The sequence below is a fragment of the Pollicipes pollicipes genome, unplaced genomic scaffold (genome assembly GCF_011947565.3).
Source record: "Pollicipes pollicipes isolate AB1234 unplaced genomic scaffold, Ppol_2.1 Scaffold_6138;HRSCAF=7277_pilon_pilon_pilon, whole genome shotgun sequence".
Lineage (NCBI taxonomy): Eukaryota > Metazoa > Arthropoda > Thecostraca > Pollicipedomorpha > Pollicipedidae > Pollicipes > Pollicipes pollicipes.
Genome location: NW_023596818.1, coordinates 33,736,962 through 33,755,381, shown reverse-complemented (window position 1 = coordinate 33,755,381; position 18,420 = coordinate 33,736,962). Strand labels below are relative to the sequence as shown.

Here is an 18,420-nt window from a genome sequence, read left to right as displayed (position 1 = left end):
TACATTTGCTGGAGATGGGAATGACAACCAGTATTGACCCTGCCCATTCATGCAAAGTTAACCCCAAAATGACTAACAGAAAACAAGAATGTCACCTTTTTAGTCATACCTTTGCGCAGCCTTTTGAGCCTTTTCAACCTTTTTAGCTGGACTTTCGTGCGGCCACAGTGGAGTGGTGTTAACGAAGTCGGTGCCGTTCACGCAGCCGGTGCGTGGCCGGCTGGCGCCCTCGCTGTGCTCTACAGCTTGCTGTGCTCTACAGGCCGCAGGCGCTCTCGCTGTGCTCTGCAGGCTGGCTGGCGCCCTCGCTGTGCTCTACAGCTCGCTGTGCTCTACAGGCCGGCTGGCGCCCTCGCTGTGCTCTACAGGCCGGCTGGCGCCCTCGCTGTGCTCTACAGGCCGGCTGGCGCCCTGGTGGTGCTCTACAGGCCGGCTGGCGCCCTCGCTGTGCTCTGCAGGCTGGCTGGCGCCCTCGCTGTGCTCTGCAGCTCGCTGTGCTCTACAGGCCGGCTGGCGCCCTCGCTGTGCTCTACAGGCCGGCTGGCGCCCTGGTGGTGCTCTACAGGCCGGCTGGCGCTCTCGCTGTGCTCTGCATGCCGGCTGGGGCCTTCGCGATGCACTGCTGGCCGGCTGGCGCCCTCGTGGTGCTCTGCAGGCCGGCTGGCGCCCTCGCTGTGCCCTGCAGGCCGGTGTGCGGGCCTGTAGACCAGCACGCGGCCTCATGGCGTGACCCGTCTCGGCCGCCGCCGCCGTCGCGAGCTCGCCCGACTGCGGTCCCGTGCGCCGAGAGGCGGTGGCGGTATGTCGGCGGCCACAGGCGGGCACTTGCCACGACGGCCCGGTGACCGAACCACCCTCTGCCCCGCCCCAGCGCGCGGCGGCCGTCTCCGAGGCTGGCTGCGGAGGGCGTGACCGGGCCTGGCCGCCGCCGCCGCCGCCTGACCGCCGGCTGGCAGGTGGCGGCAGCTCGGCCTGACCGGGGTGCTCGCTCGACTCCGGAAGCGCCTCCGGCCGCTCTCCGCCGTAGTGGAGCGGCGCCGGACCGCTCTGCTCTGGCCGGCGGCGGTCCAGCGGCGCCTCTCCGGCGCCGCGCGCGCGCCAGTTGGCGCCAAATCGGCGTCTGGCGCGCCGCGCGGCCCGCCGATCGTCGCCGTTCGTGTTTTCGGCGCGGCCGCTGGGTTTGAGTGACGGTTTGGGTGCGCGCGGCGGGGCGGTCTGGGCCTGCTCTCCGGCGGGGCGGGTAATTTACTGTGTTGTGACGGCCGCCGCCTTAGCGCAGGCCGAGCGGCGGTGCGATCTGACGGCGGTCGGTCCAGCCGACTGGCGCCGGCCGCGCTCATCCGCTGCCGGCCCGGGCGCGCGCGTGCACTGTCGACACCCGCCGCAGGCGACCGCTGTCGTCATGCACTGCTGACACACCTCCGACACCCGCCGCAGGCGACCGCTGTCGTCATCCACTGCTGACACCTCCGACACCCGCCACAGGCGACCGCTGTCGTCATCCACTGCTGACACACCTCCGACACCCGCCACAGGCGACCGCTGTCGTCATCCACTGCTGACACACCTCCGACACCCGCCGCAGGCGACCGCTGTCGTCATCCACTGCTGACACACCTCCGACACCCGCCGCAGGCGGCCGCTGTCGTCATCCACTGCTGACACATCTCCGACACCCGCCGCAGGCGGCCGCTGTCGTCATCCACTGCTGACACACCTCCGACACCCGCCGCAGGCGACTGCTGTCGTCAACGACTGCAAACACGCGCTTCCGACGACCGCTGCAGGCGATCTCTTCCGATAACCGCCGCAGGCAACCACTGCAGACAGCCGTCTCGACTACCACTAGACACTACTTACGATAATCACTGCAGGCAACCACTGCCCACTGTTGGAACTTCCCGCTCACACGCGCTACAACATCCACTGTCGGCGCTTGTCCGCACCGCCAACACCGACTGTCGACACAGACATCCCGTCCCTGGTCAAGCCTAGGGATTCATTGAATGCCACTTTGAGGGTGCAGCCTTCCATGCATGAGCTTGTTGGGATTTCAGACAGATGTGCTTAATGTAACGTAACGTAAGACCACTAACGCACGTAACTGTAAGGCATGTAACGTCTGCGTAACCGTCATAACACCACGATAAAGTAAGAATTAAATGACAAAATGTGGGGGGAACACTACCAACCGAAACAACATACAGCATCGGGCTCGGGCTTCTCACTCCCGTCGAAATATTTCGAAAAAAGTTTCATGCATTGTAACAAGAGGCAGGACACAGGGACAGGGCATGCACCTGCTGCCGCCGCAGGCACGGCGCAGCCGCATATGGACTGCCCATCCTCAGCGAGGACGCTACTGCGACACCAGTGCGCAGGTCCACCGCCAGACGGTGGACAGTGGACGATTTCCACTGCCCATCCACGCGGACAACAGGGGACTGCATCGAGTGCTGTCGCTACCCGCCGTCTCCGCCGCCGTCGCCGCCCCGCCGCTGGGCATGCCGAAACCGCTGATATTTGTCAGGTGGCTCTGTACCGGAGAATACGTCTGATGCTGGTTGTTGTGTCGCTCGTCTGTGCCCTCTGCTGCCGGCCTCACGGACGGCAGCAGAGGGCTCGGGACATTTAGTAAGGCCAGTTTTCTGATGGCTTGTTGGCATGTGCGGGCAGCACGGTCAGGGGCATGGCGTCCTGTTACACCGGTTGTGGTCAGGTCAGTGTAGCATGCAACACCCAAATGCACGTGCTCATAGTTTGGTGTTGCGCGAAGTGTGTGGCGCACACCCCAGCCCGAGGTATTCCTGTTGCCGCGCTTGCGGCGCCAGCGACGTACAAGCCTCAACAGAGGCTAGCGCCGGCCCCGGCAGTCGGCACTGACAGCCGCGTCGGCGGGAGAGGCCCGGCCGGCCGCCGGCCGACGGTGACCGCGGTGGCCTCCCTCCGTCCCCCACTGCCCGTGCCGTGGCGAGCTACGGCTGCCAGCGCCAGGATAATTGAACGGCAACGTCGGCCGGCCTTCGGCACGGGAAATATGATTAACTCGTGTTGGTGCTCCCCTCTTGCGGGGGACTGTGGTCTGACGGCCGCGTAACCACAGGCTGCAGGGGTTTAACTAAGAGCGAGTGGGACCGGCCGGCCGGCCGAGGGAAAAGGCAGAGAAGAAAAACCGACCCCGCTGGCGATCCTGGCCTTGTTTCCCTAGTCGTGGCGACCGCAGTGCTCGTTCCTAGACGTGTCAGGAGCAGTGTCGCCGGAAATGGGGTCGGATGAGGGGATATTTGGTCGGATATTGCGCACGATAGCTCTGGGGGTTTTCAAACGTTAAAAATGGTCCTCAACACGATTTTGATATAAATCTTGGTGGGAACTTCATACGGCTTCGCAGCAATACGCGTCGCTCCCTTGTTGTAGCTCACTAACTGCAATACCAGAGGATAGACGGTCCACAGTGAGTATTCTATGCGTGTAATCTATAAATTTAGTTCCTGCGTGGTGTTCTTTTGCTGGAATTATGTCGCCTGTCAGCTTGTCGTTGGCCGGATAACTTGCGTGTCAGCTCCAGCGGCATAGCAGAATCGTCTGGACACGTCTTTGTATTGCAGTCCCGGCTACGCGCAAAATTATCGGCAAAGTTTTGGTTCGCAAAGCTTTGTTGGCGCAAAACAGATATGCGCAATCCTTCGTGTTTCCAAAATGCAAGCACGCGCCTTTCTCTACAGTTCTCCGCAGGCGGAATTCTTCGTATCGTATTTGTGGTATCACAGTTGTGCGTTATTTTTAGTAGCTTTAATCACATTTCCGTGTGCACCTACAATTCTTCCGACATGTTTGCGCGGAAAGGATGTTTTATATTGCATGCCTTTTTCGGCGCACGGACGCAACGGGACTGGGCGCAAAATGGCCATTGTAGTCGATACGCCCGGAAACACCATTAAACAACAATAACAAACACGCGACGGGATGTCAGTTTTGACCGTGCGGTGGTTATTTTTAATCTGCTGTTTTTTACGATTTTTTTTAATCAGAAGGCGAAGTTCGGTGGGTACAGACCGTAAGAAGTGCACCAGGTGTTAATGAGTTTGCTGGTGGCATCAGCGGCCGAGCTGGCCAGTGACGGTACCGCAGTGCGTAATGTGTCTTTGCCCAGGGTCCACGGGAACCGGTGCAATTCTGCTACCAACGTTGTGTAGCAGGCCTGTTGGTCTTGATAGTGAACATTGACAGTGAGCGTAACTAATTATCGGCGTTGTTCGCGCTAAGCCGCATAATTCGTGGGGCAGTATCACCACCCAGTGTGAGTCTCGCTTTATATACAGCCACAGCGAAGCTCGACCGATGCAGAAGACATCATAAAAGTAGGCTGAAATATAAAGAAGGTTGAATTCATGGACATACACTCTTTTGGTGCAGGTAGATGACTGATGCGACTATTTGCGTTGCAATCATTTGTGTTCGAAGATGGACGTTGCAGTGGAAACTGGGAAACTTAGAAACATTGGTAACGGAATTCGTTATCTATTGAATCAGGCAGTATTAACGCATCATGATATGCGATATGTCATCATATGCAGTCATATTGTGGCAAATAAGTGAAGAAGCTGCTGCTTAGTAGAGCAGCTGAGGCAACAAAACCAACAGGGCCGGTGACCTTCCTCTGCCTGGGGCGGCAGACCTCTCGGGCGTGTACGTTCGGATCGAGGCCTCCGACACAGTCCGGATCCAGTCGGACCCGGCCCTCTCGGCGGCTGCGGCAGAGTCGGAGAACCCCTCCCCCTCGGCGGCTGCGGTGGAATCGGATAATCCCCCTCGGTGGCTGCGGTGGAATCGGAGAATCCCCCTCGGCGGCTGCGGCAGAATCGGAGAACCTCGGCGGCTGCGGCGGAATCGGAGAATTCCCCCTCGGCGGCTGCGGCGGAATCGGAGAATCCCCTCGGCGGCTGCGGTGGAATCGGAGAATCCCCTCGGCTGCTGCGGCGGAATCGGAGAACTTCCCCTCGGTGGCTGCTGGTGGAATCGGAAAATCCTCGGCGGCTGCGGTGGAATCGGAGAATCCCCCTCGGCGGCTGCGGCGAAATCGGAGAACTCCCATCGCCTCGGGAGACGGACGACTCAATCGATTGGAAAATCCGGAGCGCCTTCGTTACGTATTGCCCCATCGCCTGCTCTTTGTTCCGCTATTCGTTATGACGCGTTTTTCCCGGCTGCCTATTAGTTTCCCTTGTGTTGTCATCACGAGTATAACGTTGTCCTAGTTCGTTGTGTTTCATGTGCATTCGGCACAAGCATATGTCGGTGTATATTCGGTATATCGTCTGGAGCGTCCGCTCTGGGAGTTAGCACAACACGACACCGTGCCATGCTGCGTTGTGGACCGCCACCAGCGGGAACGTCACAATCCCGGCGTTTATTGGGGTCCGAATGGATGACGCACGCCGCGTCCGGCGCCCGTGGCCGTGTGCCGTGCCTGCCCAGGCGGCGTTGCATCGCTCTGCGCGGCGCGCCTCTTTGATGTGGCCGGTAACAGGTACCGCCCCCACCCCTCTGCCCGCGCCCGCCCCCTGCGCTCTCCCTCACGCCGCGCCGGCCGGCTGCGCCGCCAATTTTGTCATTTTCGTGTCAATCAAGCTGAGGTGGCGGCATCAAAGGCGGCCGCCGCACGGTCGCGTGCTGGCCGCCATGGTCGTGCCGGCGGCGGCGGAAGCGGCGTGGCGCGGCGCGGCTCCAGCGATGCCGGATCGGCGCCGTCCGGCCGCCGCACGCCGCGATCGGACTCGCCGGCGCGCGTGCCTCGCAGTAAGATCGGCCGCGGCGCGTTTGTAGCCCTGTTCGCCCGCGTGACGTGCGACCGCGCACATTCGCCGCGTGCGGCCGCGCGCGAAATTCCCGGCGAAAATTGCACAGATTGAGCTACGACCCGCCCGCGTTCACAATGCCTGTTGACCGGCTGCAGCCACCGGCTCGTCCACGGGTTGACAGGCGGCCGGACCGCCAGCTCGAGTGGCTTTGCGACAGGCCGCGGAGCGGCCAGAGTCGTCGACGGTGCTGCGGGCTCGCCGACCGCCCGGCTCCGCCCACCCCGCAAGCCACGCCCGGCAAGCAGGTCGCCGCCGCGTCCGCCAGCGTCGAATCGGGCGGGCGATGACCAGATTGGCGGGTTGCGTGCCGATAGACAGACGTATCGAGCGGTGCGGGCGGCCGCCACGCCAGTGCGGTCCGGTGCGGTCCGGTGGGTCCGGTCTGGTATGGTCTCGTCTGGTGTGGCCAGACTGCCGTGACCGCCACACGTCGGAGTACGGCCGCCAGCCGTCGGCCCGAGCCGCTTTGTCGGCGATATTTGCCCGCTTTTTTGCGGCTCGGGCGCCCGGACCGAGCCTTTTCAGACGACTGCGTAAAAAACGCCTGCCGCCGAATACATTAAATACCGATTCATAATTCAGACCTCCCGATTCTCCGTCTCCCCATTCAATCCGTGCCTGCCGCATTCTGGCCATAAGAACAACGGTGTAATATTCTTAATTACAGGCTGGGGCCGATAAATTAACGTGGCCGGGCGGCAGCGGGGGCCGCCAAAGGCCGGCCGACGTGGCGCGGCGGCCGCCCACAATTGATGGCCGCCACCCCGGTCCAGCTCGGGCCGGAGGAATAATACGCGCTGTCACTTTGTTGCATTTCCCGTGGGGCGCCGGCGGCGGGCCGGGCCGCGTCTGTCAGCGGCGCACGCCCGGGCCTCGGGGCCGTGCCGAGCCGGCCGCCGGTGCGCCGGACCGGCCGGGCGCCAGTCGCGGGCGTTGGTGTCGGCGTGTGACCCCGCCGGTCAACCGGAGTGGGCCGCAGGGGCACAGATGGGTGGTGGGCTTCGGGTACGGCGTTCAGGCGTGTCCAGTGGAGGTTCTCTGTTCACCTGAATGCGACGGCGATCGTCGGTCCGCGGAATTCAGTTTGTCTTTCCAGCTCTTCTCCACTCGCTTTCTCCTAACCTCGTCAGCTATGATACGCCATTATGCTATGTCACGTGATGGTTGTTATGTGGCGTTCGTTGTTCACACCGCGACCTCTCCCTTTCATGGAAGTTGATAAACCTGTGTGTTTCCTGAGCGGACTTGTGCATCTCCCAAACTTGCTGGGCTTCAACAGACCACAACATCTGAAGGATCAGTCGATTTGGTTGGTTGTTGACATTGCCGATTCATGTATAGCTTGCCTCACTGACGTCACGCAATCGGCCACCCCTGTATTGCGTTCTCCGGCAGTCCGTGATGGCCCAGTAGACCGTGATGGCCCAGTAGTCCGTGATGGCCCAGTGCCCCGTGGTGGTCCGAATCTTAGCGGCCACGTGGTTTAAAACACGCTTCCATCGCAGCTTAATTAAAAGCGAGCGAAAGAAGGCCGGACGACCGTCGTGGGGGGGGGGGGAGGGGGGGGGAGAATGTCGCGACGTTTATACTTTGCAGTTCGCACACTGAAGGACTTGACTGCTTCGTCTTTGACTCTAAGAGATAACACGGTTTAACAGCCTGCGGAACCATGCCATCCTTACGCAATGTGGTGTTCTAACAGAATGTGGGCTGTAAACCTGAAGCACCGTTTCGTCTCCCAATTGGGCTGGTTGCAGGCTGTTGAAATACGTGCCTAACGCTCTCAAATTGTGCTCATCTATGGCTTCATACCGATTTCATGGACATGGGCAGCTCCATACGAAATGTTACTCATGCCCGTGTTGACTAGCGTACCGGTCTTTTGCTACATGGGTGCGTGTATATATATATATATATATATATATATATATATATATATATATGTTAAGGGGGAAAGATGAAGGATCTTGGATCTTGAGGATGAAGCTCTTCTCGGAGAGATTGACCAGGTAGATGACGGCTTTTGTGGTCAGGAACAGGTGCTAATTTAGCACCTTGATTTGCACGGAAAACAGGTGTGTGGTCCAGACTAGACCATGCATATATGTATACATGTCTACTATATATTGAAGTGAGAGCGCCTTGGAAAAGCCTCCACATAGGGAACTGGCACACCGCCCTGTGGGAGAATCTGCAGGCTGGAGGATGAAAGGACGCTAGGGCCTCACTTTGTTTCGCAGTTTTCTCTGGGTATTTCATTTTATGGTACTCAGCTGAATGCGTCAACTTGCGCACGCATTACCGTCTGACCACCTGACCTCCTCAAACAACCACGGCCGGCGTGAGCGCGGTGCGGCTGGCCGTGCTGACGTCTGGCGTGCAGTACCATGACCTGCGTTAACCACTGCGCGTCAGGAAACCAGGGGTACGGGGTTTGATTGCCCGCAGTGCCCCGCGCTTCCTGCCAAGTTGAGAGGCAGGCGACGCCATATAGCCTCAGCAGCGGGGTGCGTCATAAAGCCCCAATGACAATACCAATGGTCGTGCCCCCGTCTGCCGTGCCGTGCCGTGCCGTGCCGTGCCGTGCCGTGTCGTGCCGTGCCGTGCCGTGTCGTGAGTGACCCCCGACGGGCGGTGGCCGGCAGGCGCGTTTGACGACGATGACGTGACACACGTGGAGGGCGAGGTGGAGCCTGTGCGCGACCTGGCCATCATCAACGAGGAGCTGCGGCTCAAGGATGAGGCCTACCTGCTGCCCTTCATCGAGAAGTTCGAGAAGAACGTGCTCCGCTCGGACAAGAAGGCCAAGCCCGAATATGTGAGTCGGTGGCACGCGTGAATCCGCGTGCCGGGAAGCGGGACGGTCGCCAGTCTGTGTACCGCAATGCTGCGTGGTTTTACTGGTGCTGTTTTGCGCGTAGTGGACTGAGTCACAGGGTTTCCGTGCTTCAGTTTGTCGTGCAGATTGAAACATTTCAGTCCCCTCCCCCAAGTATTTATGAATGCAAAACACTATGCTTCCTGAAGCATTTTCTTCTTGATTTATCATTTACGGACATTCTGTCCATAATTGATGGCTTACGGTATTTTTTATATTTTACATTGATTTATGGCCAGGCACTAGAACTCTTAAAGAGATCGGGTCGGCGGGCTGTTGGGTGACTTCCAGGAGGTGATGTATCTCGACCTGAACTCACGCTCGGCTCTCGCTGCAGGACATCCTCCTCAAGATCAAGTCTGTTCTATGCGAAGACAAAAAACATCTGCGCTTCCAGGAGTGGAACGCCAATGAGGTACGCGGCGACGGTCCCTTCCTCTCCCCCGCGAGCGCTATGGAGACGTTTGTTTTTGGCGCCGCTGGTGTTCGGTGGCCCGTAGTGCGCTGCTGATGACGCCGGGGAAGTAAGCTCCGCACTATCACCCGTGTCTCTTTTCGCCACGCACTGCTATTTGATGACGACTGAGGGAGCCCTGCTCGCTGTCATAAAGTTGAACAGGAGGCCTGGCGTCGTTGGTAATATGCGGTATTTCATAAGCTTGTGTAGCGGGGCGTTCGTCAAGATTGTTTGCATATGTAGGACTTGGGAAGAGGGGGGGGGGGGGGCGAGAGGGTTCGTAAGGCATGCCGTTTGACTAGTTTGCAGCGTGCTGAGAAGGGCTAGCAGCTGTGGGTCCGTTCATAACCGTTTCCACCTGCGGCCAGTGTGCAAAATTCTTCGCTGATGTCGGCCAGTTGTTGACGTACCGTTTCGCGCGTGCTGCATGTCGAACCACACACCCGTTTTTCGTGCAGATCGAGGTGCTAAATAAGCACCTGTTCCTGACCGCCAAACCCGTCATCTACCTGGTGAATCTCTCCGAGAAGGACTTCATCCGGAAGAAGAACAAATGGTGAGCATTTCATCGCACGCCGCCACGTGGGCCGTGTGCATCAATGCCACGCCCATTCTGTTTTGCCACGTGCTCAGTGAAGAAGCCACCTCGCAGTTGGAGTCGAGGAGCGACGCATTGTGACGCTCGGCCTCGCCGTGGGAGCCTGCTCTACTTGTCGCCAGATGTCACCACCGACTGGCCGGTTGTAGGGCGGCCTCGGCGCGGACGGGACGCCGAAGGGTTGACCTCCCGCCGCGCCGTGTAATGTGGTAGCAGCGCCGGCCAGCCGGCACCATTAATCGCGCCGGTGCCCGGTCCTATGCGCGCGCTGCGGGACACCACCTGTCCGGATCGGTCGGCTCCGCAAGGGTGCCGGCCGCGCCCCACACAATTCCTTCGGAGGCGCGCGCCCGTCGGCGCGGCGGCGGCTCGCCGGCCGGACAACCCCTCGCGTGTTCACTTGCTTGTCGTGATTGATGCACCTGATCGTGTTTCGTGAATGTGGGGAGTCGGCAATGCTGCGAATTGGATCTGTGCAGGACATTAGGAGGCAATAATGGTCCGACATTTGGACCGCCTTATGTTCATAAAGTCTTTTCGTGCACGGACGGGATAACCGGGAGCTGAGCGACCTCTGCACGTATCATGCGCTGACAGCGCCTGGGCGCGTCACGGCGCGACCGCTGAACATCGTGCGGCGTGGAAACGACACTCATCTGCACGGCCAGCCTGAAGTGCATCTCGGGCTCTGGCAGTCTTCTGCTGAGAACGGCAGGCTGCTCTCTGGGGGAGCTGCTGGCGCCCAACAGGCTTGGCGGGGGAGGGGGGAGGACACCCTCAAGTGACGTGTCAGCACAGACCGTGGGGCCCGCAGTGCTCGCTGAGCGTGGCTTCCGAGCAGCGACCGTCGCTGGCAGCGGACCGCCGCTGCGCTGGAGGCCAGACCACGGCAGGGCGACACTGCTGGTGGGCGTGGCGGGCGGCGCTCTGCTCGGGCGGACACGCCGCCTGGCCTGGCCCGGCCTGCCGCCCTCTCGCGAGATCGATCGCGCGCACCCACCGGCCGCCAATTACTGGGCCGACGGTGTGGCGGCGCGCCGGCGACGAAAGGTTGCGCCGAGATCCGCTGCAGATACTGCCGGCTGACACCCTCTGAAGCGCCGCCGCGGCACCCCCCGAGGCGCCACCGCGACACCCTCTGAAGCGCCGCCGCGACACCCCCTGAGGCGCCGCCGCGACACCCCCTGAGGCGCCGCCGCGACACCCTCTGAGGTGCCGCCGCGACACCCTCTGAGGCGCCGCCGCGACACCCTCTGAAGCGTCGCCGCGACACCCTCCGAGGTGCCGCCGCGACACCCTCCGAGGCGCCGCCGCGACACCCTCCGAGGTGCCACCGCGACACCCCCTGAGGCGCCGTCGCGACACCCTCCGAGGCGCCGCCGCGACACCCTCCAAGGTGCCGCCGTGACACCCCCCGAGATGCCGCCGCGACACCCTCCGAGGCGCCGCCGCGACACCCTCCGAGGTGCCGCCGCGACACCCTCCGAGGCGCCGCCGCGACACTTCCGGGATGCCGCCGCGACACCCTCCGAGATGCCGCCGCGACACCCCCCCGAGGCGCCGCCGCGACACCCTCCGAGGCGCCGCCGTGCGGCGGGTAATAACGCCAACGGCGACGAGCTGGTGAGGCGCCCTGCCCGTCCGGTGTCGGCGGAGGACGGGGTCCAGCGCGCCGGGGACTGTTGGTGGCGGGGCGCGGGGCCGGCCTCGGTCGGAGCAGCGGTCGGTCTGGTTGTGTGCGGCTGGCGGCGCCGACAGCCGCAATCGCGCGGCGATCGGCAGCCGGCCGCGCCGCCGCCCTAATCGCCACTTCATTGAACCCAATCAGGGGGCGGGTGCGCCGCGCCGGCCGGCCGCCCGCCGGCGCTGGCTAATGACGGCCCGGCCGCTGACGTCACGCCAGGTCAGAGGTCATGTCACTGCTGACGGCGTAAGTGGGCGGCGGCGACGCTGGCGCCCGCCCCGCCGGCGCCCGGCGCGCCCGCCGGGCTGAGCCAGGGCGCCGGCCCCTGGAGCGGGCCCGCCCGGACAGCCCGCCCCAAGTGGGCCGCGTGTGCTGCGGCACGGCTGCGGCTGTGACGTCATGCAGGCCCAGATCGCAGACAGCCTCATCCACCAATCGAAGCCCGTTTCTGCGAGGTGATCGTTTTGTCTGTCTTTTTTTTGTCGGCGTTGCGTTGGATGGAGCCGATGTTGTTGTTGGATGGAGCGCAGGTGTGGGGTGATTCTCCGGAGGCCATTCCAATGGGATGAGCTGGCCACGTGGCACGCACCAGTCCACCGACTGGAATATGCCCGGTGGCCGTAACCGTTCCTTGAACTGAGCGATGAGGCCCAGGGGTCACGCTTCTGGTCCTGCTTAAGGCGCCATTTTGCCCCACGGCCCGTGCCAGCTCGTGATGGAGAACAGAGGGCATAGCATATTCATTGCCTCATACGTTTTTTTCGACGCTGGGAGCCCCGTGTCTCCTTATCAATGCACAGCACTGTGCTTACCCATCATGGCTGTGATTATTATCCATATCTATGTTCATGTGCAGCGTGGGATTATCCCCCCCCCCCAAAAAAAACGCATCGCCGGATCCACCCGGATTGTTCGCAGTACCCCTAGCCGCGACAGGCGAGACCGAGGACAGGCGAGGGTCATGGGCAGACGGCCGAACGAACTGCGCGACCATCCAGAGCCGGGAGCACGGCGGAACGTGACGAAACGCGCCCGGTGCGGTGGAAGGACGAGTTCCTTCAACCATGTACCGCTTCTCGAGGAAGGCCACGGGAAAGCGCACCAGGCGATGCCTGATTTCATCGCGCAGACGGGTGCGGGCACCTGTTGCAGCTGAGCGGGTGGCCTGCGAGGCGACCCGTTCAGCCGCGTCCGTGCCGCCTTCGGGCCAGGCCGGCCTGGGCCGCGGCCAGCCAGTCCCCGGTCCGCCGGCGCCGCAGCTGGGCCGCCGCGCCGGCCTGGCCCGACCGGCGCCCCGCCAGATCTGAGCTGCGTCATGCGATATGGGAGGGGTGGCGACACGGGATCGCCGTCTGTACGAGGATGCTGCGCGTCGCGCTTCCGGTCGTGTGCGCCTTCGTGCTGGCGATGACAAACCGCGCCGCGACGCCGTGTCGACCTGTCCGGATGCTCTGTGCTCTGGTGGGCAGCATGGGCTCAGATCCGGACACTCAGCGGAGGCACCGCGCTCAAAGCAGCCAGGATTTTCTGAAACCACATGGACCGTACACAAGTGCATCACTTCAGACCGGGGACACCTCCAAGGCCTTTGGTCGTGCCGAAGGTGGTTGTCTCCCGATGAAGCTCCGGCGGCTGGGCGCCAACTCCTACCGGGGCCATTGCCGGGCCTGCAAACGGTCACCATCATAGGCGCGTTGGGGGGGGGGGGGGGGGGAGGAGACACTTCTTAAGGCGCATGGCGTTAGTCGGGGACGAGTGTTAAAGTCACTTGCGTTCTTGTTGGTTGCTCATGATCTGGCATGATCTTGCTCATGATCATGGCATGATCTTGCATCATCTGGCATCTGGGGCTGGAGGAGAGATATGCACCCGACCTCTATGCTGTTCGTAGCGGTCTTCCACTTCCAAACTCTTGGAATTTCCTTGAATACCGCGCGGGAAGGGTACTGACTGGTGCAGATTTTGGTTTAAACAGAACGGTCAACGATCAACGAGACGAAAATGTGGCATGGGAAAAACGCTGACAGGCGCCGATTCTTAGTTTAAATAAAAGCAGAAATAGATAGCGAGGCGAAAACTAATGGGCACACCACCACCGATGGTATTCGATTGGTAGAGTATCACGTGGCGCCGATGGTATTCGATTGGTAGAGTATCACATGGCGCCAGTGGTAGAGTATTACATGGCGCCGATGGTATTTGATGGTAAAGTATCACACGGCGCCGATGGTATTCGATGGTAGGGTATCACATGGCGCCGATGGTATTCAATAGTAGAGTATCACATGGTGCCGATGGTATTCGATGGTAGAGTATCACATGACGCCGGTAGCATTCGATGATACAGTATCACATGACGCCGGTGGTAGAGTAAACTTGGCGCCGATGGTATTCGATGGTAGAGTATCACATGGCGCCCGATGGTATTCGATGGTATAGTATCACATGGCGCCGTTGGTACGCACCGCCTTACAACAGCCGGTCGAGCGTTTACTCAGACGACCTGTCCCCCGATGGGCACATGCGTGCGCAAGCGCCTGATTACGGTGGAATGATGATGCCATTTTTGTGAGGCCGCATTAGCTCGTGAATTCCCTTCCATCATAGCATATGTAGCCGGTGACCGTGCTGCTGGCTGGTAAAATTCTTGAGTTGACGGACTCTGCATTGGCCGGCCCTGGCTGCTGGTTAGATCACGGCACCGGCCAGCGCGCCCGGCACGTGACCACGCCCCGGTCGTCAGTCTCCGCATACAGGGGGCTCTGGGTTCGACTCGGCGGTCACGTGACCGGGCATACTCCCAAAGCTAGAAATGGTCAGCTGGCCGGCCAGATGACCCCGTGCGCAGTGCACCAGGCCAGCCAAAATGAATGCGTCACAGTACACATGCGCCACTTTTTGACATTGCTCTCGGCGACTGCTTTGTGCCCCCGCCGTGCGTATCACCTCATGTTTTTAGTGCCACTCATGTTCCGTAACCGCTGTTGTTGCTAGTAGAGCATGGCCATGGCACTACCGGCCATCAAGTGGGTCTCTGCGTATGCGGCCGTGTCGTGTTTTTCGGCGCGATCAGAAGCTGTCGAGAACGGGTAGCCTGTTGCCAGGCGGCTGAGGCAAACGGCTGAACTGACCCGCCGGGTACCTGCGTGCCGCAGGCTGGTTAAGATCAAGGAGGCTGTGGAGCAGAGCGACCCGGGCGCACTGATCGTGCCCTTCTCAGCCGCCTTCGAGAACAAGGTGATCGACATGTCGCCTGAGGAGAAGAAAGCGTTTGAGGAGGAGACCAAGGCCAACAGGTGAGGTCCGCATCAGAGAAGGAAGCCAATGTGACCATATGAGGTCCTCCTCAAAGGAGACTTAGGTCATCAGATGAGGTCCGCCTCAAAGGAGACCAAGATCACCTGGTGAGGTCCTCCCCAGAGGAGACTAGCAGGTGAGGTCCGCCTGAAAGGAGATCAACATCACCAAGTCCTCCCTAGATGAGACCAGCAGGTGAGGTCCGCCACAGACGAGACCAAAGTCACCAGGTGAGGTCCTCCCCAGAGGAGACCAGCAGGTGAGGTCCTCCCCAGAGGAGACCAGCGGATGAGGTCCGCCTCAGAGGAGACCATGGTCACCAGATGGGTCAGATGAGGTCCGCTTCAAAGGTGTTTGTTCATCCGGTGTGTTTGTGGGTTAGTGTTTGTAAGTTTTCCCCGGTAGGCCGCTGCTCCTCGCGCTCAGTGACGGCGAGCCGGCGAGTGTTGTCTGTCCCATGTGGTGTGTCGGCAGCGCACTGCTGATGTCAGACAAGTGTGTGAACATTAGCGCGATGAAATTTCTATTCAGGGCCTGGTCACACCTGGCATTCGCGTCTCGAAACACCCTGTGAGAACTCTACCGAGACTATTTCATGGAGCTCGCTGCATTATTTAAGTTTATAGACACACTAGCGGAGAATGGAAGCAATTGCGAGAACAGCGAGACTCTCGGAATTTGTAAAGGTTCCAGTCATCGTAAATAAAGTGCGACCGATTCTGCTATATGGGTCTCTGCGTCCCTCTCGGAGCGCTACCCTCGCTGCCGATAATATTTCTCCGAGGCCGGCCTGATTTTTTCTGGGGCGCACCCTCGGCCTCCCGCTGGACGACGGGTAATATACCGGGGCCATTTTTTCTCCGATGCTCCGTTTTACCATGCGTCCCGTGGCCGCAGAACGTCGGCGCCGAAATGACCGGTATTGACGGACGGCGGCGGCGGCCGGCGCAGCCTTGACTAGCCGCTGCACCGGCCGCCGACAAAGCGGCGCGCGGCGCCGGCTCCTTTCTGCGTGCGGACGTCACGCGGGTCTCGAGACGCGGCGGCGGTATTTATGGCTGGAAAATGTCGCCGAAATCATGAGAACCGGGCGGCGCCGGCCGCCGACGGCGGGCCGCGCCGCGGCCACGCGGCCCCGGCATCGGCGACTGATTTGCGGCCGTCGAAAGCTGGGCCCCTTGTGCGCGACGGGGGGGGGGGGGGGGGGCGTGCGACTGCGTCGCCGTCGGGCGCCGCCGGCTGACCCAGATGGTGGGAGCCGGCGTCGCCCCTCGTCCGTCGACGCCGCCGCGGCTCTGCTGGCGAGCTGCGTTGGAGCTGGCGCGGCTCGGCGCCGCTGGCCGGCCGCAAGCCGGCGCGGCGGCTGGCCGGCGACGCCCCTAACGAGCACACGCGGGCCACCGTCTAATGAGCAGCAGCCGACAATTAGCCGGCCCGGTGTCGCCAGCCGGCCCGGTGGCCGCGGCGGTGTGCTGTCGCGGTCGCGGCCCGTGTCGCATTCTATCCGCCAATTACCCGATGTCCGGCAGGGAGAAGGACGTGTAAGGTCCGTCCGGCGGGGAGAGGGACACTTTATGTTTGTCTGGCAGGGAGAGGGACGTGTAATGTTTGTCCGGCGGGGAGAGGGACATGCAATGTTGGTCCGGCGGGGAGAGGGACGTATAATGTTTGTCGGGCGGAGAGAGGGACGCTGGTCGCCTGGCCCGGTGTGGGTCACTGGCACGGGAGACGGGCGGTCCAGGGTCAGAGCTTCCTGTCTAGCTGCCCCCCCCCCCCCCCCCTCCCGGCACGCGCGCCAGCTCTGTTGCGTTACTGATGCTGACATTTGGTGGAGCGTGAATCCCCGACGGGACTGGATTCCGCGGCCGAAGACCGGCATGGCGCCTCGTCCGCCGCCGCGGCGTGCGCGAGCCCATACTGGCCGCTCACTCCCCGCCATGGCGATGCGCGAGCGACCGAGCGACCTGACCTACACACGGGCCACCGCATGGCGTTTTGGGCTGTGCTGGTGCATGATCTGCGCTCAACACCAGCGGCATGAAGTCACACCTGCACACTTTACAGATCATGTGGCGAGCGCCCGAAAGCCGATGGCAGTGTTCGATTTAGGCAATGCTGATATCGTTCGAATGTCGTGATGCCTGCGATTATGTGGGAATCAAGAGGCTGTCATAATTCAGGATGGTTTGGTTAGGCGGCCAGTCCAACTCGCAGAAATCGGGCGAGTGGGCCGAGACGGCTTGGTGTTAACAGAAGGCACGGCTTTGACGAAAGGTCGTTAAACCTGCAATTGGAAATGTGGGTAGGTTGTAAGACACAGGTCCACTATTTATTTAAGATCGCGCAAAGATACATTCTTGGCCTTTTGAATCTAAACCTTTTCTGCGTCCCCAAGTCACTCGGTATCCGGCCATGAAGTCCAGCGATCACGTGACTATCTAGGTTACGAAACAAATGCAGGCCTTGGCAATGGTTTATTTGATCCAGCCGCATTGACCCAGCCGCGTTAGCGTACCTGCCACGTGGCAGAAATCACTGATTTCATCTTCGCTAAACACTGACGGCTGGAAGGCCGGTGAAAACGTTTGAAACGTATCCGGTATCCGTTTTTCAGGTATCGGTTCGTATGGTGTGCTGACTTGTTCTGTAGCGATATGCTTGTTGCATTTGCAACTGGGCCAGTTTTGGTGGTCTTGCTCGCAGTCTCCCTCGGCGCCCCGCGTAACGGCACCTGCCGGGGAGGTGGAGGGGGAGGCTATAGTCGTGCGTTTTCCGCGGTGGTCCCCAGTCCTTAGGCTCCTCACGTCCGCCGGGGCCTACGCTGGTGTGTGTGTGTGTGGCGGCGGACGCCGGTGTGACCTGGTGGGCGGCGATGGCCGGTGTTTTCGGGAGCCGGGTCCTGGCCCGCTACCGCCCGCCCCTGTCGCTGCCAGGCGTGTGGCGTCGCTGATGGTGACGGATGGCCGGTGTTTTGTCATCTTTAATAAGTGACAGCGGCGTGGGCCCGGCGGCCGGGGCCGGGCCGTCTCCTGGTGACTGCGGCCGCCACGCTCGCCAAATAGCCCGCCGGACCGCCGGCTGGACACGCTCAGCCCGCCCCGTCCCGCCCCCACACATACTACCCCCGGATCCATAAAACAGGTGACACAGCGGCTTTACACCTCGGTGACAAATTATTAATACCTGGAACATGTCGCCTTCGAATGAGGCCCGTAAGTGAGATTGTAGATCAAACCTCGATAAGATCCAGCCAGGAGTCCTGGGAACATACACAAACGTCACAGATGCCTTCGCGCGCTTTTTCTGGAGCATTGACATCGCAGGTGGTAGGGGCCGTATTGCGTTTGGGCCATTCCGAGATATGGATTTGTTAGCGGTGACGACACACAAAGACTACGAACCAACAATGGCGACGACACTACCGGTAGGGGCGGCGTTACGCAGCACAAAGCGTCATTTCGGAATACATCAATCAATCAATCATTCGCTGACAGCGTCTGGTTTTGTTAATTTTTGAGTGTTTGAAATGCGGTATCTGCGCTGTCGTCCGATGACAGCTCTGTGCCCATTCAATTTTCAGATTTGGCGTCAACTTATTCATTTGGGGCTGGCACAATCCGTGTCTGGGTCTGGCACCATCCGTGC

The 18,420-nt window shown here is 60.9% G+C and overlaps 1 protein-coding gene across 1 annotated transcript in view; it reads left to right on the top strand.

Moving 5' to 3' along the window:
- The window catches only part of LOC119105693 (obg-like ATPase 1), a gene marked incomplete in the record, with an annotated part of 123,113 nt that overhangs the window by 82,391 nt on the left and 22,302 nt on the right, over nucleotides 1-18,420 (top strand). Inside the window, 4 exon segments of the mRNA XM_037229162.1 lie at nucleotides 8,507-8,679; nucleotides 9,077-9,154; nucleotides 9,655-9,752; nucleotides 14,634-14,774. Coding sequence (XP_037085057.1) covers nucleotides 8,507-8,679; nucleotides 9,077-9,154; nucleotides 9,655-9,752; nucleotides 14,634-14,774 — 490 coding nt within the window.